This window comes from Populus euphratica, unplaced genomic scaffold (assembly GCF_000495115.2).
Source record: "Populus euphratica unplaced genomic scaffold, PopEup_1.0 scaffold53.1, whole genome shotgun sequence".
Taxonomy (NCBI): domain Eukaryota; kingdom Viridiplantae; phylum Streptophyta; class Magnoliopsida; order Malpighiales; family Salicaceae; genus Populus; species Populus euphratica.
Window position 1 is genome coordinate 149,606 of NW_011499934.1, and position 16,980 is coordinate 166,585.

Sequence of the window (16,980 nt, forward strand, 5' to 3'; positions counted from 1 at the left end):
AGTTTTCACTTAATCAATTTATATAAGATTTTATTTGAAAAACTAACCAAGAAAGGAGGTGGGTCGGGGGTCCTCCAAGTTGAGCCCCTAGGCTTGGTTGGTTTTGGTATCATTGTTAAAGAGTTCCATGTAAGAGTTCCATGTGATAATGCACGAAAGGAGGTATTATTCTTATGGTTTTAATACATTCCATTAAAATTGTTAAAATATTATTTTTTTAGTTAAAATTTTTTTTATGGTTATTATAAGATGTTTAAAAAACAAATATTCTAGCAAAAAATTACCAAAATAAATTGAGTGTGTTAATAAGATAAAAGGGATTTTTAACTAGACAAATACCTTTTTTATTCTTACTTTAAATTATCCAATTCTTTTTTATATATTTGTTGGGATTTAATTTATTTTTATTAAATAAATGACACATAACAAAAAAAATTCTTCTAGTGATAACAAATATTAATAAAAAACGGTGTTATACTAGTATTTTTTTTCATGAAATTTAGATTATTAATTTCTTATATATAAAAAAAAAGATTATCACCATATAAATAAATAAATAAAATTAAGAGCTCCCTTCTAAATATTATCAGATATTTTAATCTATATATATGTTTCTCAACTTCATGATTTTATCTTTAATAGTATTAACAATTCTTTTTAATATTTACTAATACATATAACACTCAATTAATTTTGTTTATTAGAATTTTTCTTGAGGCTAAAAAGGGCATCAAAACTACTACATTTTTTTTAATTTTTTTACAGTAAAATTGTTTTTTCATTAAACTCCTGATGGAGCGCATATCAACTAACAGTTTTGTTATCAAGTTACAAAACGATTTAACTAGAACATATAAACTCAACTCATATATGATTTTATTTAAAAAATTGGCCAAGAAAGAAGTTGGACCAGAAGCCCTTCAGGTTGACCAGTCAACCAGTCTGGTCAAGTTTAATATTATTGCCAAAAAGTTCCATACAATACAATGATGCATCAACAAAGTATTTATTCTTTTAATTTTAATACATTCGAGTTAAAATTGTCATATATATATATATATATAAAGTTATAACCATATAAATAAATAAAATTAAGAAATCTCCATGAAAATATAACGAAATATATTAATTTACATCTATTTTTCAGCTTTCAGCCTTCGTGATATGATCTTTAATTAGTATTTAGTAGTATTATCATTTTTTTTTTAGTAAATTTGTTTTTTATTAAACAGCGCATGCCAACTAACTGTTTTGCTATCAAATGCCGAGTGCCAAAACGGTTTTGCTGGGGAAAATGTTCAAACATTGCAGTTCTTTCCAATTTCGACTTACAATGATGCTTGTTATCTGAATTTGATAAAATTCATTCAACCATAATTCCAAGTATAATCTCAGAACCAAGAAATACAGTCCAAATACCCTGAGAAGCGAATGATTTGATAAAGAACCAAGAAATACAGTCCAAATACCCTGCTTATATACAGCATTCTACCAACTTTTCCCCAGCTCCACATTCCTTAGCAATGATTTATCAAGTTCAATTTCAAAGATGAGGAGCGAATGAATAAATAAATACTACCACCATGAGAAAAACTTTAAACTACTGATCTTCATTTCTACTGGGAAAAAAAAATTACAAGGGATCTGAGTTCTGAGAATTTACTTACAAAATGGTCATGTATTGATATCATGTTCCTTCTTTTGCTACAGATTTAAAAGGCTAGATATCAAATTCCACCCCATCCATGTCTTCTTATCACAAGGATTTGCAAAATTTAGCTCAAACATCTCCTTGCTGACATGCGCACCGGATTCACAAAACCCAACAAGCTTTGCGACGATTTCTGAGCTCTCTTTAATGTGTTGCATGTTAAGAGGGTCTGTCCACAATTTGTTCACCAGTTGAAGCCTCCTTTGTTTCCCTCCTTGTGGGATTTCCCATTTTACATATAGCATTTCTCTTTCATCTACTGTAAGCTTTGAATTCACCCTCTTAGCAAGATATTCTCGTTCTTGTCTCAGAGCTTTGATACTGCATAAGAACACCAAGTTACAAATGGTCAGTGGTCATATCATGTACTGAAAATAGATTGAGAAATGCAGCACGTGCATATTTGGTTAAAGACACCTGAGATTACCTTGATGACACTGAGCTTGCAGGTTCATCACCTAGCAGTGCTGGGCTTGCATTGCCAAGTTCAGCCAAATGCTGCTCCAACCATGTCAACCGTCTAAGCTCAACTTCCAGATATATCTGATCACCAGGTTCCCCTCTGAATAACAAATAAAATTGTGTACGATGTATGATTGAAACATGGCACAAGTGCCATAACATAATAATTTGTTTTCTTTGATCATCAAAAACCAAGTGCCATGGCATGGGAGACTGGTCCATATTTTCTGTCTCGGTGGTTGCTTCCTCATTTGCCTCGAGCTCCAACACCTGTCGATGATAAAAATGCTTCATGTATCTCTATAATAAGTAATTAATTCAACATAATAACCATGCCAATCATCAATGGACTGCAAACTTTACTTTTCTTTTTTCTTTTTTCTATTTTTCTCTCGATTGCACTGCTTTGCAGGGAGAACACACCAAAAAGCTAAATATCCTTCGGTGTTCTTGATAAAAGGTAAGAAATTAGAACTCAGATTAATTATTCAATTTTAGTAGTGATGGTCATAGTAGATTATCATGTATATGGTTGGATGGCAGAAACCTAACAATAGCAAAGATTAAAGAGAATTAAAGATCAAGCACTGTTAGACCAGAGGACAGAAGGATAAAGGTTGTTTCAAATAACTAGCAGTGTCCTGGTTGCAAGTAGGAAAAATCAATGCCTTACAAACTTGTTCGTCTTATTGACCCAAAACTAGTATATTCATTAGCCCTAACCCATGAAAATGAAATCAAAGAACCAATTATTTCAAGAGATGTGAATTAAAAATAAGGAACTTCAAGGCACACAAATAGTTTATACCTGGCAAACTAAAAGTTGCTTTTGATATTGCAACTTTGCCACCCTTTCTTTTAACTCAGTAACATAATCTCTAATACTCCGTATGTTCTCTTCTGCAGCATTCTTGAACATCCTCTGCATTTTCTTCACATTTACTGAATTAGAACCAGATGCTGGAGTTACCTCCCTTGAAGGAGTACTGTTGCCATTTTTACCACTCTTCAGTGGAGTAGCTTCAGATGGCCTGGCTAATGAATTGCTACAAAACAATGCATTACAGTTCTCAGGGACTCTGTTCTCAATCTCATTATCCACCACCCCACCAGAAGAGGTCAGAGGTGAGCATGGGGACCTTATTATGTTTTGCATGCTTGAACTATTGTTCAATGCAAACGGAAAGATCTTCTTCTTTAATTGGACCTTGGAGTTTGGAGTCTCCTCAGTACTTGAAAAGGAGGAAACCAACATGTCAATGGATTTCTGAACATTATCAAGCTTCCTTTCTAGAGACACAATGGTACATTCATGAGAGTTCAACCGAGTGATCTCTTCTTTCAAGCTAGCAGCGTTGGCCTTCTCTCCATTTACAATTTCTCCTGCAAAAGTGGAAACTACTTGCATTTCCTTGATATCAGACAACATATTTGCTATGGTTTCAGCAGTTGCTTGATTACCCAGTCTGTGGGAAGCAACCTCCTTATGAAGTATTTCAAGTGCTCGATTCGCTTCCACACCCAGTTGCCTCTGTCGCTGCTCAAGCTTGCGAATTTCTTGAACAAGCATGGAAGGATCTGTAGAAGTGACTGACTTTCGAACCATTGCCTGCCGTCCAACTGCATTCCTCTGTTGTGCTTCTGCAGGCTTACCACCAATAACCTGTCCGCTCTCAACAGGAAATGAAAGACACCTAGCTACTTGTCCAGAGGGTCCACATTGATTTGTACCCTGGAAATGTCAAAAGTTAGAAACAAAATGGAAACTGAAAGATAGATGCAAAGGTAGTCACCAGAACAACCTTTTGCTCCTTGCGTGCAATTCTTTCTTGTTCAAGTTGGGATTGCGCATGGTCTCTCTGCCGCTTCAGCTCTTTCATTTCTCTCTCCATCTGCATAAAAGAAGTTATTTACAAATTAACCCTATAAAGATGGGAAAGTAGTATAAGTCATTCTACAATATGAACACCTTTGGCATTATGTTAAGTTTTCATTCCAGTTAAAACAATTGAAGAAAAAACTATTATACACAGCTACGAATCAAAGGTGAAACAAATGAACCATTTAGTGGAAGAGAGGGAAAGCACTTTAAATTAGCATTATATTTTGCATATAATAGATGTATAAATTCCCTACTCTATGCTCAAGAAATTTAAATTTAGAGAAGGATTTCACTATAGCTTATAGATTTTTCATCAGACAATAACAGAACATGCAAAATCAAATAATTCTTGATGTCAATGGTTCCATTCTACTAGCTCGACTGGTAATCTACTTCCAATCAGAACTCCACTATTCATAACTAATCATTGAGATGAAATCATTTACTTTTGCATTTTCCAGACACTCATGTACCTGCTCAATTTGTAAATTCTTTTTTATTAGTAAAGACTGCAAATAAGAAGCTGAAGAAGGCTCTGGACTCCGCAGCTCTGCTTCAAGTCTTTCCACTTCCTTCTGCAAATGCTTAACTAATTTCTTGTCTGAAACAACCTGAACCATTAGAGCACCTTTGAGGTTTGCACACAACATAGAGACAAGACAATTAATTTCTTGTCTGAAACAACCTGAACCAAATTTAAGAGACGTCATAGATAACACAGTATGTAAATCTTATACTTAGTAGTACAAAAATAAAAAAAAATGATATTGAAAACACGCATGCACATATATGATGAAAGTAAGCTACATTATTTGAAACCACATTCAATAAATAATGGTTTCCAAAGAGTATTTGAAATCAGCAAACAGTAAGACTCTGTTGATAAGCAGCTCAAATTTAAGATGCCGTAGATTCATGGTGATACCAATGCTAAGCACCCAGCAAGTTAATCCATTATGGAGACAGAAAAATCTTGTGATAACTGAGGATAGTTTGCTAATTCTTCTCTGTAGGAGGAACTATAATTAAAACAACATACCATATTTATTTGGGCATTGTTGGTAACTTCCTTTGCACTAGTTGCAAATGAAAGTGTATTCTTTGTTTGTTCCACATGACTTAAAGCCGGACTCATGGTGCATATAATTGCTGTTCTAGCATTACCCCCAAGTGAATGCTGCAATATCCGTGTGAGCTTTGAGTCCCTGTATGGTATATGACCACTCCTCTTTCCACCACTGCAAAAATAAATTAGACAAGAGAGAGAGTCCAGGATGCCTAAGTTTTCACCAGTTCAAAATATATTTAAATTCTCCAATTGCCAATGCTCAGAACAAATGGAAAAATATCAACACTCAACTTAACTCAACAATCTCACTAAAATTGCTTCATTTTCAGTTATTTTAAGGTTCTAATGAATGATCTTGAAATTTGTAGTCATAGCAAATACAGAAGCAGTAGAGAGATTTGGATATTTATGGTAAGTTTGTTTATTAAATATGACCAGATACATAGTATAGAATCTGAAGTCCATGATGCATTAGTTCAGGTCGTTAGCACTAACTGACCTTAGTTTTCTGATCACTGTTGTGAGTGTCAACAAACTGCGGTTAATATGACTACCTTCCTTGAATCTTGCACCATCAGCGTTTGTTTGTGAGGCACGCTCACTACCAGCAAGGTCCACAAGATTCTGTAGAGCTTCCAGCACTTCAGTGAATCAATCATGCTACAATGGATCTTGATAGAGGAGAAAGTTCATAAACATACCAAACTTGCTAGGAAGGACTTCACACACCCTGATTTTTCCCTGAGACTGCTTTCGACAGTCTATTATTCGAAACAGTCATGCATGCAGCAAAAGATGTTAGTGTCATGAGTGAACATTTAAACTTTAACCAGGAAAGTAACAAATGATTAGAGACACAAGGAAATAACAGGTCATTTGTAAAAAAAAAAAAAAAAAAAAACCTAGTTGATTATGAGATGAACACTTGAGATTGCAAATCTCATTAAGTAACAAAGAACCAACTATAACTAAATCTAAGCACTATTAAGTAAAATTCACAATGTGATTTAAACTCACCAACCGTATTATCTGATGTGATCTAGAGCTCTTATCATTCAGAGAAGTTTCTCCTACTTGCCTTTGAGCTGCAGTGGCCAATGTTTGTTAGGATTATGTAATAATGCATCATGGGTTTCATGTTCTCATATCATGATTTAACTGCAACTTTTCCCAGAAATATGGTACAGCCATGATGATGGATGTAAAGGGATTGAAACATCTGAACCAAAGAGATATAACAGACATGTATAGTAACATTACCTTCACAAATGCCAATCAAGTGTCTCAAATGATGAATGTCCTTGACAACTTCTTCAACTAGCTTTTCCACAATGATCCCTCTCTGTTTACCAGAAGAATGAAAAAATTATTAGCCATGCTAAATCCATTGGAAATATTCATCAACATTTTCCAAAAACCTGCTGCATACCTCAGGATCATCCAAAAGCCTAAGGTGACCAGACTCACGATTCAAAAGATCTATAACATTCTCATTGTAGATCTCCAACGCAGACACCTTTAGAACAAATACCCTCTCCTGAGTCTGTAGGTTGAAAAATGTCGTCATCATACAAAAAAAAAATACATTCCATTCAACTCCACCTAAAAACCTCTTGATCCCAACAATTCGTAACAAAATATATATATTGCATAACAAAAATTAAGCAATTACAAGGCCTTTCACTTCAAGCGTGAAAATTCACAAACTATTTCACTTATAAAGCACAACTTACATTTTTTATGTGCTCAAAGATGTCCGTAACAGCATTCTCCGTGATTCCTCTCATTGTATATGTCTTCCCACTACTAGTTTGCCCATAAGCAAAAATAGTCGCTACAAAAATCAAATTTCCTTACTAAAACTTGCCCAAATATTTCCAAAAACAGATTATTACTAATAATAATAATAATAATAATTACCGTTGATTCCGGTAAGAGCAGACAAAGCAACATTCTTAGCTCCCTCCTCATAAACCTTGAGCGTCGAACAACTCGGATCAAAAACCTTATCTATCAAAACATAATAATTACTCCACCAATTAATCCAAACTAAATTAATTACCAATTTCATCTTCCAAAATCACAAATAAACTAAATAATTATAATTACCAAATTTATAAGAAGTAGCAGGTCGCTCCTGATTAGGATTCTTGAAAAGAATAGTGTGATCATCCGGACAGTCCCAAGCAATTAAATCATACAATGCTTGTTCTCTCCTGCTTAACGGCCGAACCCTAACTGTTACTAGAATCTTCTCTTCGCGAACCCGAGTTCCACCGCCCGGAGTTGTCGACGGCGTTCTCTGTATCATCTTTGATGCTGGTGTTCCTACCATCTTTCTTTAGTAACATCCAGAGAAAACTGCACCGTTTTGGTCGCAACAAGTGAGAGAATCAAGAAATGCACAGGCTTTGGTATCTGAGACTTGGAGAAATCAAGAAGTGTAGCTTATATGATTTATTATTTCTTTTATTTTTCTAAAATAGAGTAAGAAACCAACAAAAATCACATGAATTGAGAATTAGAGAGGAGAAGTTGAAAGATTTGTAACTGAATTTACAAGAGAGAGAGAGAGATGGTGAGGGTTCTTGGGATTTGTTAGTGTTAGTGGTACAAGCAAGAGAGAGGACATAACGGCTATTTTTGTTTTAGTGATTTTTGTTTTATTTATTTCCGGTTAGTGCGCGCACTACCCGAAGACGATCAAATAAGTATAATATTTTGAATTGACAGAGGGAGCGGACCTCACCCTTATTGTATTTTTTGTGTGTGGAATGAATGTCCCCGGCTCGTCTTTTCATTTCTTTTTCTTTTTAATTAATATAGGTATCTACATAACTTACAAAATCTTAAAATTAATAAATATATAAATTTTTAGTAACTTTAAATTTTATAAGGCTTCAACTAATAATTTTTTAAAAATAAATATAAAATTTAATCATTTAATTTATACCCTTTAGAGTTCTTTTTTTATTTTTATTTTCATGTAATCATTTAATTTATACCCTTTAGAGTTTTTTATTTATTTTCAAGTGATGAATGATAAAAAAAAATTATTTATTTTTATATTATTTTTTTTTAATTTTTAATTTTAAATTAATATTTTTATATCATTTTAATATATTAATGTCAAAAATATTTTTTAAAAAATATTTTTTCAATATATTTATAAGAAAAAAATATAAAAATAACAGTTATTATATTTTCAAACAATCTCAAAAATAAATATCAGGTTATAAGTGAGTAATAAAAAAATATTTAAAAATAAAAAAATTATTTATATGAAAATTTTTTATTAATATTATTATTATTAAACTTTGTTAATATGATATTCTTGAAATCAGTGATCTCTTATTTATCAAGTGTTTAGAATTAAACCATATAGTTTATAGATAACTCGAATGACAAGTAGAAAATTTTATTTTATTTTTTAAAAATTTAAAATAATATCTTTTTAATATTAAAATAATAATATATTGATTGATCTGATTTTCATGGCTTAACGTGTCAAGCATATAACTCAAGTTATAAACTTTATTAAATTTGATAATTTTGATTTAAAAAAATTATTTTATTTAATTATATGATAATAAAAATATATGCCTGTAAAATCAACTATAAATTAAATATTAAAATATTTATTTGAGATTATGATAATTTTATAAAAAATATATTAAAATAAATTATAAAAACTAGTTTAAGATTAATAAAAATTAAATAAAAAATCAAGTAAAAAAATAAAAGTTGAATGAAATTAGAGGGAAAAAAAACAAGAAAAAAAATTGTTGAAAGATTTAATTAAACAATCATAAAAGTTAAAAGGACTATAATATAATGTCTCTGTTGTGGTCGAATGAGATGCAATGCCTGGCCCAGCCACATAATGCACTGGACGGACGGACTCACTAGCTTAAAAATAATGCAAATTAATATTCAATATTAACTACACCCACCACCTACATACAGATTAATTAACACAGCGACAAACTGTCGAGGAAGATTGAGAAGAAATAAGTGAGGAAGAGGAAATTCATGTTACTGTTCATTATAACAGTAACATTTTTTGTTTTTTTTCTTTTTCTTTTTATATTTTTTTATGTTATATTATTAAATAAAAAATGATCTATCATATGGTTAAATAAAAAAATAGCTCCAAAAAAATATAATTATTGTATATTAAACTTTATAATTTATTTTGATTTTTTATAGAGTTATAATCATTTTTGAAAAACATACTGATATTAGGTTGGTGCTTGGTTTTTTTAGCATTTGTTTTTTAGCATATTATTAAATAAAAAGTGATTCTAGAACAAAAATATAATTATTGAAAATTAATCTTCATAATTTATTTTAATTTATTTTTTATAGGGTTATCATGATTTTGGAAAAAAAATCTTGATATTAAGTTGGCACTTAATTTTACAAACATTTATTTTTTATCATGTAATTAAATAAAAAATATTTTAAAAAAAATTATTAAACTTATGAAGTTCGTAACTCAGGTCATAGATTTGATAGATTGACCTAAATTGATCTAATATGTTTTCGTTTTAATATATTTTTTTTTTAAATATCATTTAGAAAATATTTTTAAGATCATACTATATTTTTACCAGTTATCTAAGTTTTTTTAACCCATCAAATTGACTATATTTTGCCATGATAATTATTATATAGTTTAATTTAAAACTTGAGCTAGACAAACAAATATAATTAAAAGATTTTAAGTTTGATCAGCTGTGTATAATAACATTATCAAAGAATTTTTTTTAATCTAAAAATTATTTTTTTCATGGAAATTCTTTTTATTACATGTAAGAAAAATTTATTCTCATCATAGCATAACGAGGAGAATTATCTAGTAATATACTATATGAGATCAGAGGTAAAAAGGTTCACTATATTATTGCAGCCTGAATTTTCAATCAAGAATTGCCATATTGCTGAAGTATTTCAAATGAACTGCCCACAAGGCTGATGAGGGATGGGGTCCTAAATAATGCAAATCAATACCGACTATGTAGACCCACCGATATGTTGGAAAATTTTGCTGAATAACATATTTAATAGGTATATTTGTAACATATTTAATAGGTATATTTGAAGTCAAAATAAAAGTGGAGTCCACTAATTTTTTGGATTAAAAATTTGTTAATATTTAATATTTAATAAGTTAAATCAACTTATAAGGGATAAAATCAAAATCAAAATTAAAAGAATAAAAATAAAAAATAATATTTAATAAGTTAAATCAACTTATAAGTGAAATATTTAATAAGAATCAGAATAACAAATAAAATGTTAAATGATGAAATTAAAAAAATTAAAAAAATTAAATAATCAAAAAAAATTAAAAACAATCAAAACAATAAGAATTATAATTAAAATAAAAAGAAATTAGAGGATAACTTTTAATTTTAGTTGTGCTAACATGTTTTATGAAGGAAGAGAGAAAAAATAAGGAGAGAGGAAAAAAAATTCAATCGCCGTCTAAACACTAAGACACGCCTTGCAAGTATCTCTTTGGTGGATGCGTTTCTGCATGTATTGTTGGCAAAGATGGTAATTGCTTGTTACATGTGCCATTCAAAATACATGAGCATTTTCTACATGTTGATATGTGTATTATATATATTAATAATATTTTTTATTTAATTTATAAAAAGTTCTGGGTATCCTAATCCCACATGATATTAATAAATGAATAAAAAATGTCAAAAATCTCCTTCACCTAAGCTGTATATTTTTTTCCTTGTAGAGTTACCTTTATAATTACACTATGCTAAGGAAAAAAAAAACAAAAATGCACCTCACAAAAAAGTTAAGCAAATTTAACTTGGTATTTTAAGCATTGCACTGCACACCTAACAGTTTAAAAAAACATTATACACCCATTCAATCTTGTAATGATAATTGGTTACATGAAAAAGAGAATTTTACCCCTTGAAGCCATTTATATAGATTCTACTAACTTATTGCTCATTCTAATAAAAATTATTTTGAATGTAAAAAAAAAGTTTAGGTGTTGTTAATGTGTCTTTAAAGAAAAAATTTTAACCATGAATTGATTGATATTTCAATCAAATACTAAGATGAAAAAATATTTGATTTACTTGGGTTAACTTAGTTTAACTTGTGAAACTCGCATGAAAATTTTAAAAAATAAAATAAAAGGCTCAATTTTAAACTAACTCAAGGACGAAACTAATGAAAAACAACATTTGATAAAAAAAAACCTACGTGAACTTTAGTTAACAAAGTAAACCCGCGATAAAAGTTATGCACATCATAAAATTCAATAAATATTTTATCTCAAAGTTATTTCTTATTTATTTATACAATAATAAGGTACATTATTTTATTTTTTTTAATATGAAACAACATATTTTTTTAAAATAAAAAAGCATGATAAGCATTTGAGGCTAAGAGAGCAAAAGTAAAATCAATGCAACAAAAGGTGAAATTGCATTCTTTTATGTTTGATATATATATATATAATGTCGATAATAAAGTGTGAAATTGTATTGTTTTTTTTTTGAAATTGAGGAATGGAAAAGGCATTAAACTAAAAACAAATAACAGTTTGAATGTCAGGGATTAATATGTTAAATCTGATATCGGGTAATGAACTCAATTGAGTTAAATGATTTGTTTTGTTAATTTTTTTAATTCAAATATAAAATAGAAAAAATAAAACAAAAGGAGCCTAGTTGCGTGGACTCGACATTAAAAAAAAGTATTCCAAGCACATCCAGGTATTTTTTAATTATTATTTCTTAAAGGGGTGGGCAACCCTTTTTGCTAAAAAAAAATAAAAGAAAGCAAATAACACGCCATTTACTTTCTGCAGATTTTGGTGATCAAAGGTTGTTGAAAAATTAGGGTTTTTAATTTAAAATCTATTTTTTATTCAAAACACCTAGAAAACACCTTAAATACCTTAATAAACATATCCATAATTACAAAAAAAACCCAAAAAACCAAAATCAACCAAAAACTAAAATTATTCTCGTGGACATATCTATCTCCTTGGGAAAGGAAAAGAAAAAAAAATCCAGGTTAAACTCATGTCATAAAATGAAACCTGACATATCTATCTCCTTGGGAAAGGAAAAAAAAATCTAGGTTAAACTCATCTCATAAAATGAAACCTTTTTTTTTTTGTAAGTGCATAAAATGAAACCTATTAACATTGATATTGACTATTTTTATGGCTAGAATCGTCATCAATGATATTTTCTCTCTCTACTCTAGAATTCAGCGAGCCTCTATCTCTTCTCTCATAAAAACAAAAGATAGAAAATAAGAAAAATGAAGTTTGATACTAAAATTGAGTTTTGAAAAACTAAAAAAATCGGTTACCGAAAAATTTACAAAGATGAAGACTAAAATAAAGTTTCCAAATAAAACTCTAAGACACCACCCTTTGCATTTTAGTTTGTTGTCTTTCAATTCAACTATTTCTTTGGAAAACAAATATGTAATTGAATGCTAATTTGGACTGGAAATGGCTTACTTGTACAAAAATAAAATTGAGGACTAAATTAATTTTTTTTTAAAAAATTAACCATTTTAATCCAATGAATTTTTAGATGATAAAAAAAAAACTATAGTGTTTTGGCAACACACGTAGTGCTCATTAATTATAAAGGGCAAAATGATATTTTTACAATGTAAACTCATAATAAATTATGAATATGTGTTTAGTGAATTCATGATATCTTTTAGTTTTTAGTAGCTATTTGACGCATGGGTCATAAATTTTTCTTGTAAAAGCAATCATAGATATGGAGATTGTTTTCTAAAAAAAAGTCAAAGTATAAATAAAAAAACTCATACAATTATCTAATGAAATAAACCAATAATTATTTGTGTAAATAAAAAAAATCATTAATAATAACAATAAAAAAACTAAAAAATTTGAGAGATAAATATAGGTCAGGATATTTAATATTGTAATATGGATAATTTATAAAGCTATGTTTAATGAATTTATTTATAAAATCAATCCGTAACAGAAATCAACACACACAAAAAAATTATTGAATAAAATAAAAGGAAAAATTTTCATGCAATGATGCATGTATTAAAAAATTTGTAAAAAAAATAAATGTTTTTATTTTAAAAAAGTTTGATCTATATTAAATATAAAAAAATTCTAGAAGAAGCACACTAACCCCAAAAAAAAAAAGCTCTCTATATAATTAAAAAATATCTGTTATTTCAAAAGGTCTTAATAAGCCAAGAAAATCACACAGAGGGGTATTAATCAAAACACAAATGCAAAAATTATTTTGAAAAATACATGTAAAAAAGTAGTATTTTAAAAAAAAATATAAAAAAATAGGGTTATGCGTCATTGAGACCCCACACGCGAGTCTACAAGTCTAAGCCTATACATGCGGACCCTTTTTTTTAAATGAATGATATGGATGATGTGTCATACATTTTAGTTTTTGTTCAAAAAAAACAATATCACTGTTTATTAATTTTAGAATTCAGATAGTGGTATAATTGAAAAAATATGGTTTTTTTTTTATCAAAAACTCATTTTTAACTCATTTTTATTCAAAATACCTATAAAACAACTTAAAAATCTTATTAAATCAACTCATGATATATAATATAACAAAAACACATAATATAACCAAAGAATAAAAAGAGTAAAAAAAAAAAAGTGGTTTACCATTGGAATCTACAATACCAATGAGATGCAAAAACACTATTTTCTCTGTACGCTGGATACCTAATACTTAATTTTAATTTAATTTAATTATACCACAAGTCCAGTGGCTGGTGTTTAGGTTGCCCACTCTCTGATGTTTTCACATGAATTGATGTCATCTTATCCGAGAGAGGCCAGGCCACCTACCTTAGATTTAAACTTGTTTATCTCCAAGGCTGCTATCCGTAGCCCATTTGTACCTTAACTGAGCCGGGGGTCCATGCATATCCTCATCAATCCTCTAAATGTAAGCACATATTATACTAACTCGACAAGAACAAATGGTAGAGACAACACTTGGTTCGTTTCACTTGAGTTTTCCACGCCACCTTCCTCCAGATCTCCACTTGGCTACTTGTAAATTATCATATGTCTCATTACATGGACGTGCTCTGCGTAGATCAAACGATATCTAATAATAATAAATTGAACTATTCTAGATCACTAGATTATAGATCCGAGACATTAAAAATTTTTAAGCTTATAAAATAACATTGAATTTTTTTAAAAATTATTTAATATTGTTATTCAATTCGTCAAAATATAAAAAAAATAATAAATTATTTATGCTTGCTGCAAAGAAAATGAAGCACGCCTCCTCTTGACTCGAACCAACAAGATCTAAATTGCGTTGCGTATTAACTATTCAAGTTAAAACATAAATTTGATTTAAGACAATAATATATATATATATATATTAATTTAATTTGATATTCATATGAACAATTCCACCGACATGCTAACTCCTTTAGCTTTTGTTAATATATCCAATTTTGCGTCCAAATTCGAACAAAAGGTTAGATGAGACGACAGTACAAAGTAAACAAGAGCAAACTCCCATTTAAACCGTGTCATTAGAGGATAACTACAACCCAACAATAGTAAGTTCAACCATCCAAAACGAAAACCAAAGTAAGCTCAGCAATCCAAGTCCCAGCTAAAAGCGATAAAAGGTAAAATCAATCAGCGGAGATCGAGGACGCTTGGAGTATAAGAAAAGTCATCTTATCAACAACCATCTAACCGCTAAGCCCATCATCACTTACGCACAGCTTGCCTATGCCCTTTTGCCGAATTTCATTTTTTTAATATTATTAGATTGTTTTGATTTACTGCTGTTAAAAAAAATATAATAAAAATGATTTTTATAAGAAAATATTATGAAAATTACACTGCCTTATAAGCTGATTAGGAGGGTGCTCGAAAGGTCAACGACCTAACTATTCCTTAATGGCCCCTCCGGTCTCTTCGAATCCGTACATCTTTGCTTGAATAGCACGCAGGAATACGTGTTCCACCATCTTGACCTTAAAACCACCAAATTCGAAGCTAAAACCGCCTTTTGTTTTATCGGTTGTTCTTCCTTTTCATGCGTGAGCTGGCCTTGCAGTCGTGAATCATTAAATTTCAGTGCACATTCTTCGAGGGCACCAATCTCTACGTGAAAGTTAGAATCATCTTTTACTCCAACGGCATATAGAATTGTTTAGAAGATAGGGATGACTATAGTTTTAAGTATTATTAATTGAAGATGTATTAAAATAATTTTTTAAAATAGTATATTAATATAATTTGAAAATATTAAATAAAAATTAAATAAAAAAATTTAAAATATTATTTTAATTGCATTTCGATGTAAATCTTAAGAGTTAAAATTTAAATCTGATTAATAAATAGATAAAATACTTATTCAAAATTAAATTTTGTTCCAGTAACCAACCAATGAAGCATAGTTAATACAAATAATTATTACTTTTAATAATAATTATTTTGTAAAGAAGTTTTCATGATAATATTTAGTATAATTAATGACACAAATCAATAGCTAGTTAATACAAATATAACAGTTAGCAAACTTCTTATAAAAATAATTTAATAACTAATTAATAGATTAAGAGTTGGAATCTCACTTATTTTTATAAATATGTTTGAGAATTTGGTTGTGATTATTTTTTAAAATATTTTTTATTTATAAATATATAAAAATAATATATTTTTATTTTTGAAAAAATATTTTTAATATTAAAGTATTAAAATAATATAAAAACACTAAAAAAATATTAATTTCAAGCAAAGAAAAAATTAAAATTAATTTTTTAAAAAAATATTTTTAAATCATAAAAATAAAACCATGTATTCTTGTAAAATTAGAGTTATTCTGAAAAAGCTTAAATTTAAAATAAATAAAATATAATGAATTTCCTAAGCGCTTGGCTTGCAAGGCGAGGCCGCTCGTTCGTTTGCTATTGAACTGAAAAGCGTACGTTTCCAATTTTTCAGTATAAGACAAGATAGACGAGGAAGAAACTCCAATGTTGGCTCCAGCTTGATGCGAAGAGAAGCATGTAGAGTGTTTGATCATGGAACAGAGGAATGAACGGTCACTGTTTGTTTTGCAACCGGACTTCCATTTGATTAAACTAGCAAGCTATAGCCATCCACAAGTCCTTGTTGACCTATGCTTGTACTGAAGGTGTTTGGAAGTTTGATATTATTTTAAAATGTTTTTTATGAAAATATAATTTAGATAGTGTTTTCGGTAAGTTGAGATTGTCAATTGTCTAATCTAGTTGCCAAACACATGATACCATAGGAAGATGTCACATTAAAAGGAAACAAACAAGATGATCTTACTTCAATAAGGGATTTTATTTCTACTTGAAGAATAAAAAGAAGGGTGCGATATCATCACTAAATATTTGCTAGAGTTTAAAGAAGTATTTGGTTATTATCTTGAAATATAAGACATGAAAACAGTGAAGATATAAATGTATTTAATGAAAAAATAAAAATAAAGATGTAAAAATAAATTTGTTTTTGTTGTACTTCCAAGATAGAAGGTGTAAATGAAACATTACTCTTAAATAATATTTTTTATTAGCAAAATACTTTAAAGTCTGGAGTCGACTCGAGACAATGTCTGATTTATGTATTGAGTTGACCTCAGTTCGTCTAAGTCAACGTAAGAATAAAAACTATAATTATCATAGTCTTAAAACTTGATTCGAAAGTCGATCTAGGGTAATGTCTGGGTCATAAGTGAGTTTAATCATTAATTCAGGTTAATGTAAGAACAAAAATAATTATTATTATTGTATTCAAACCTGACCCGAGAGTTGACCGAGGGTAAA

The 16,980-nt window shown here is 29.3% G+C and overlaps 1 protein-coding gene across 1 annotated transcript; it reads right to left on the bottom strand.

Annotated features, from left to right (window-relative positions):
• Positions 1-1,359: 1,359 nt before the first annotated feature.
• On the bottom strand, positions 1,360-7,820 carry TES (ATP binding microtubule motor family protein). Its single transcript, XM_011041614.1, has 15 exons — positions 7,234-7,820; positions 7,045-7,134; positions 6,858-6,958; positions 6,554-6,667; positions 6,385-6,466; positions 6,142-6,209; positions 5,826-5,885; positions 5,624-5,748; positions 5,095-5,293; positions 4,529-4,666; positions 3,976-4,065; positions 2,982-3,905; positions 2,139-2,443; positions 1,449-2,032; positions 1,360-1,398 (listed from the first exon to the last, which is right to left on the bottom strand). Exons 1-14 carry the CDS (start codon positions 7,457-7,459, stop codon positions 1,705-1,707), a joined length of 2,850 nt encoding a protein of 949 aa, XP_011039916.1. The 5' UTR covers positions 7,460-7,820; the 3' UTR covers positions 1,360-1,398; positions 1,449-1,704.
• Positions 7,821-16,980: the final 9,160 nt, after the last annotated feature.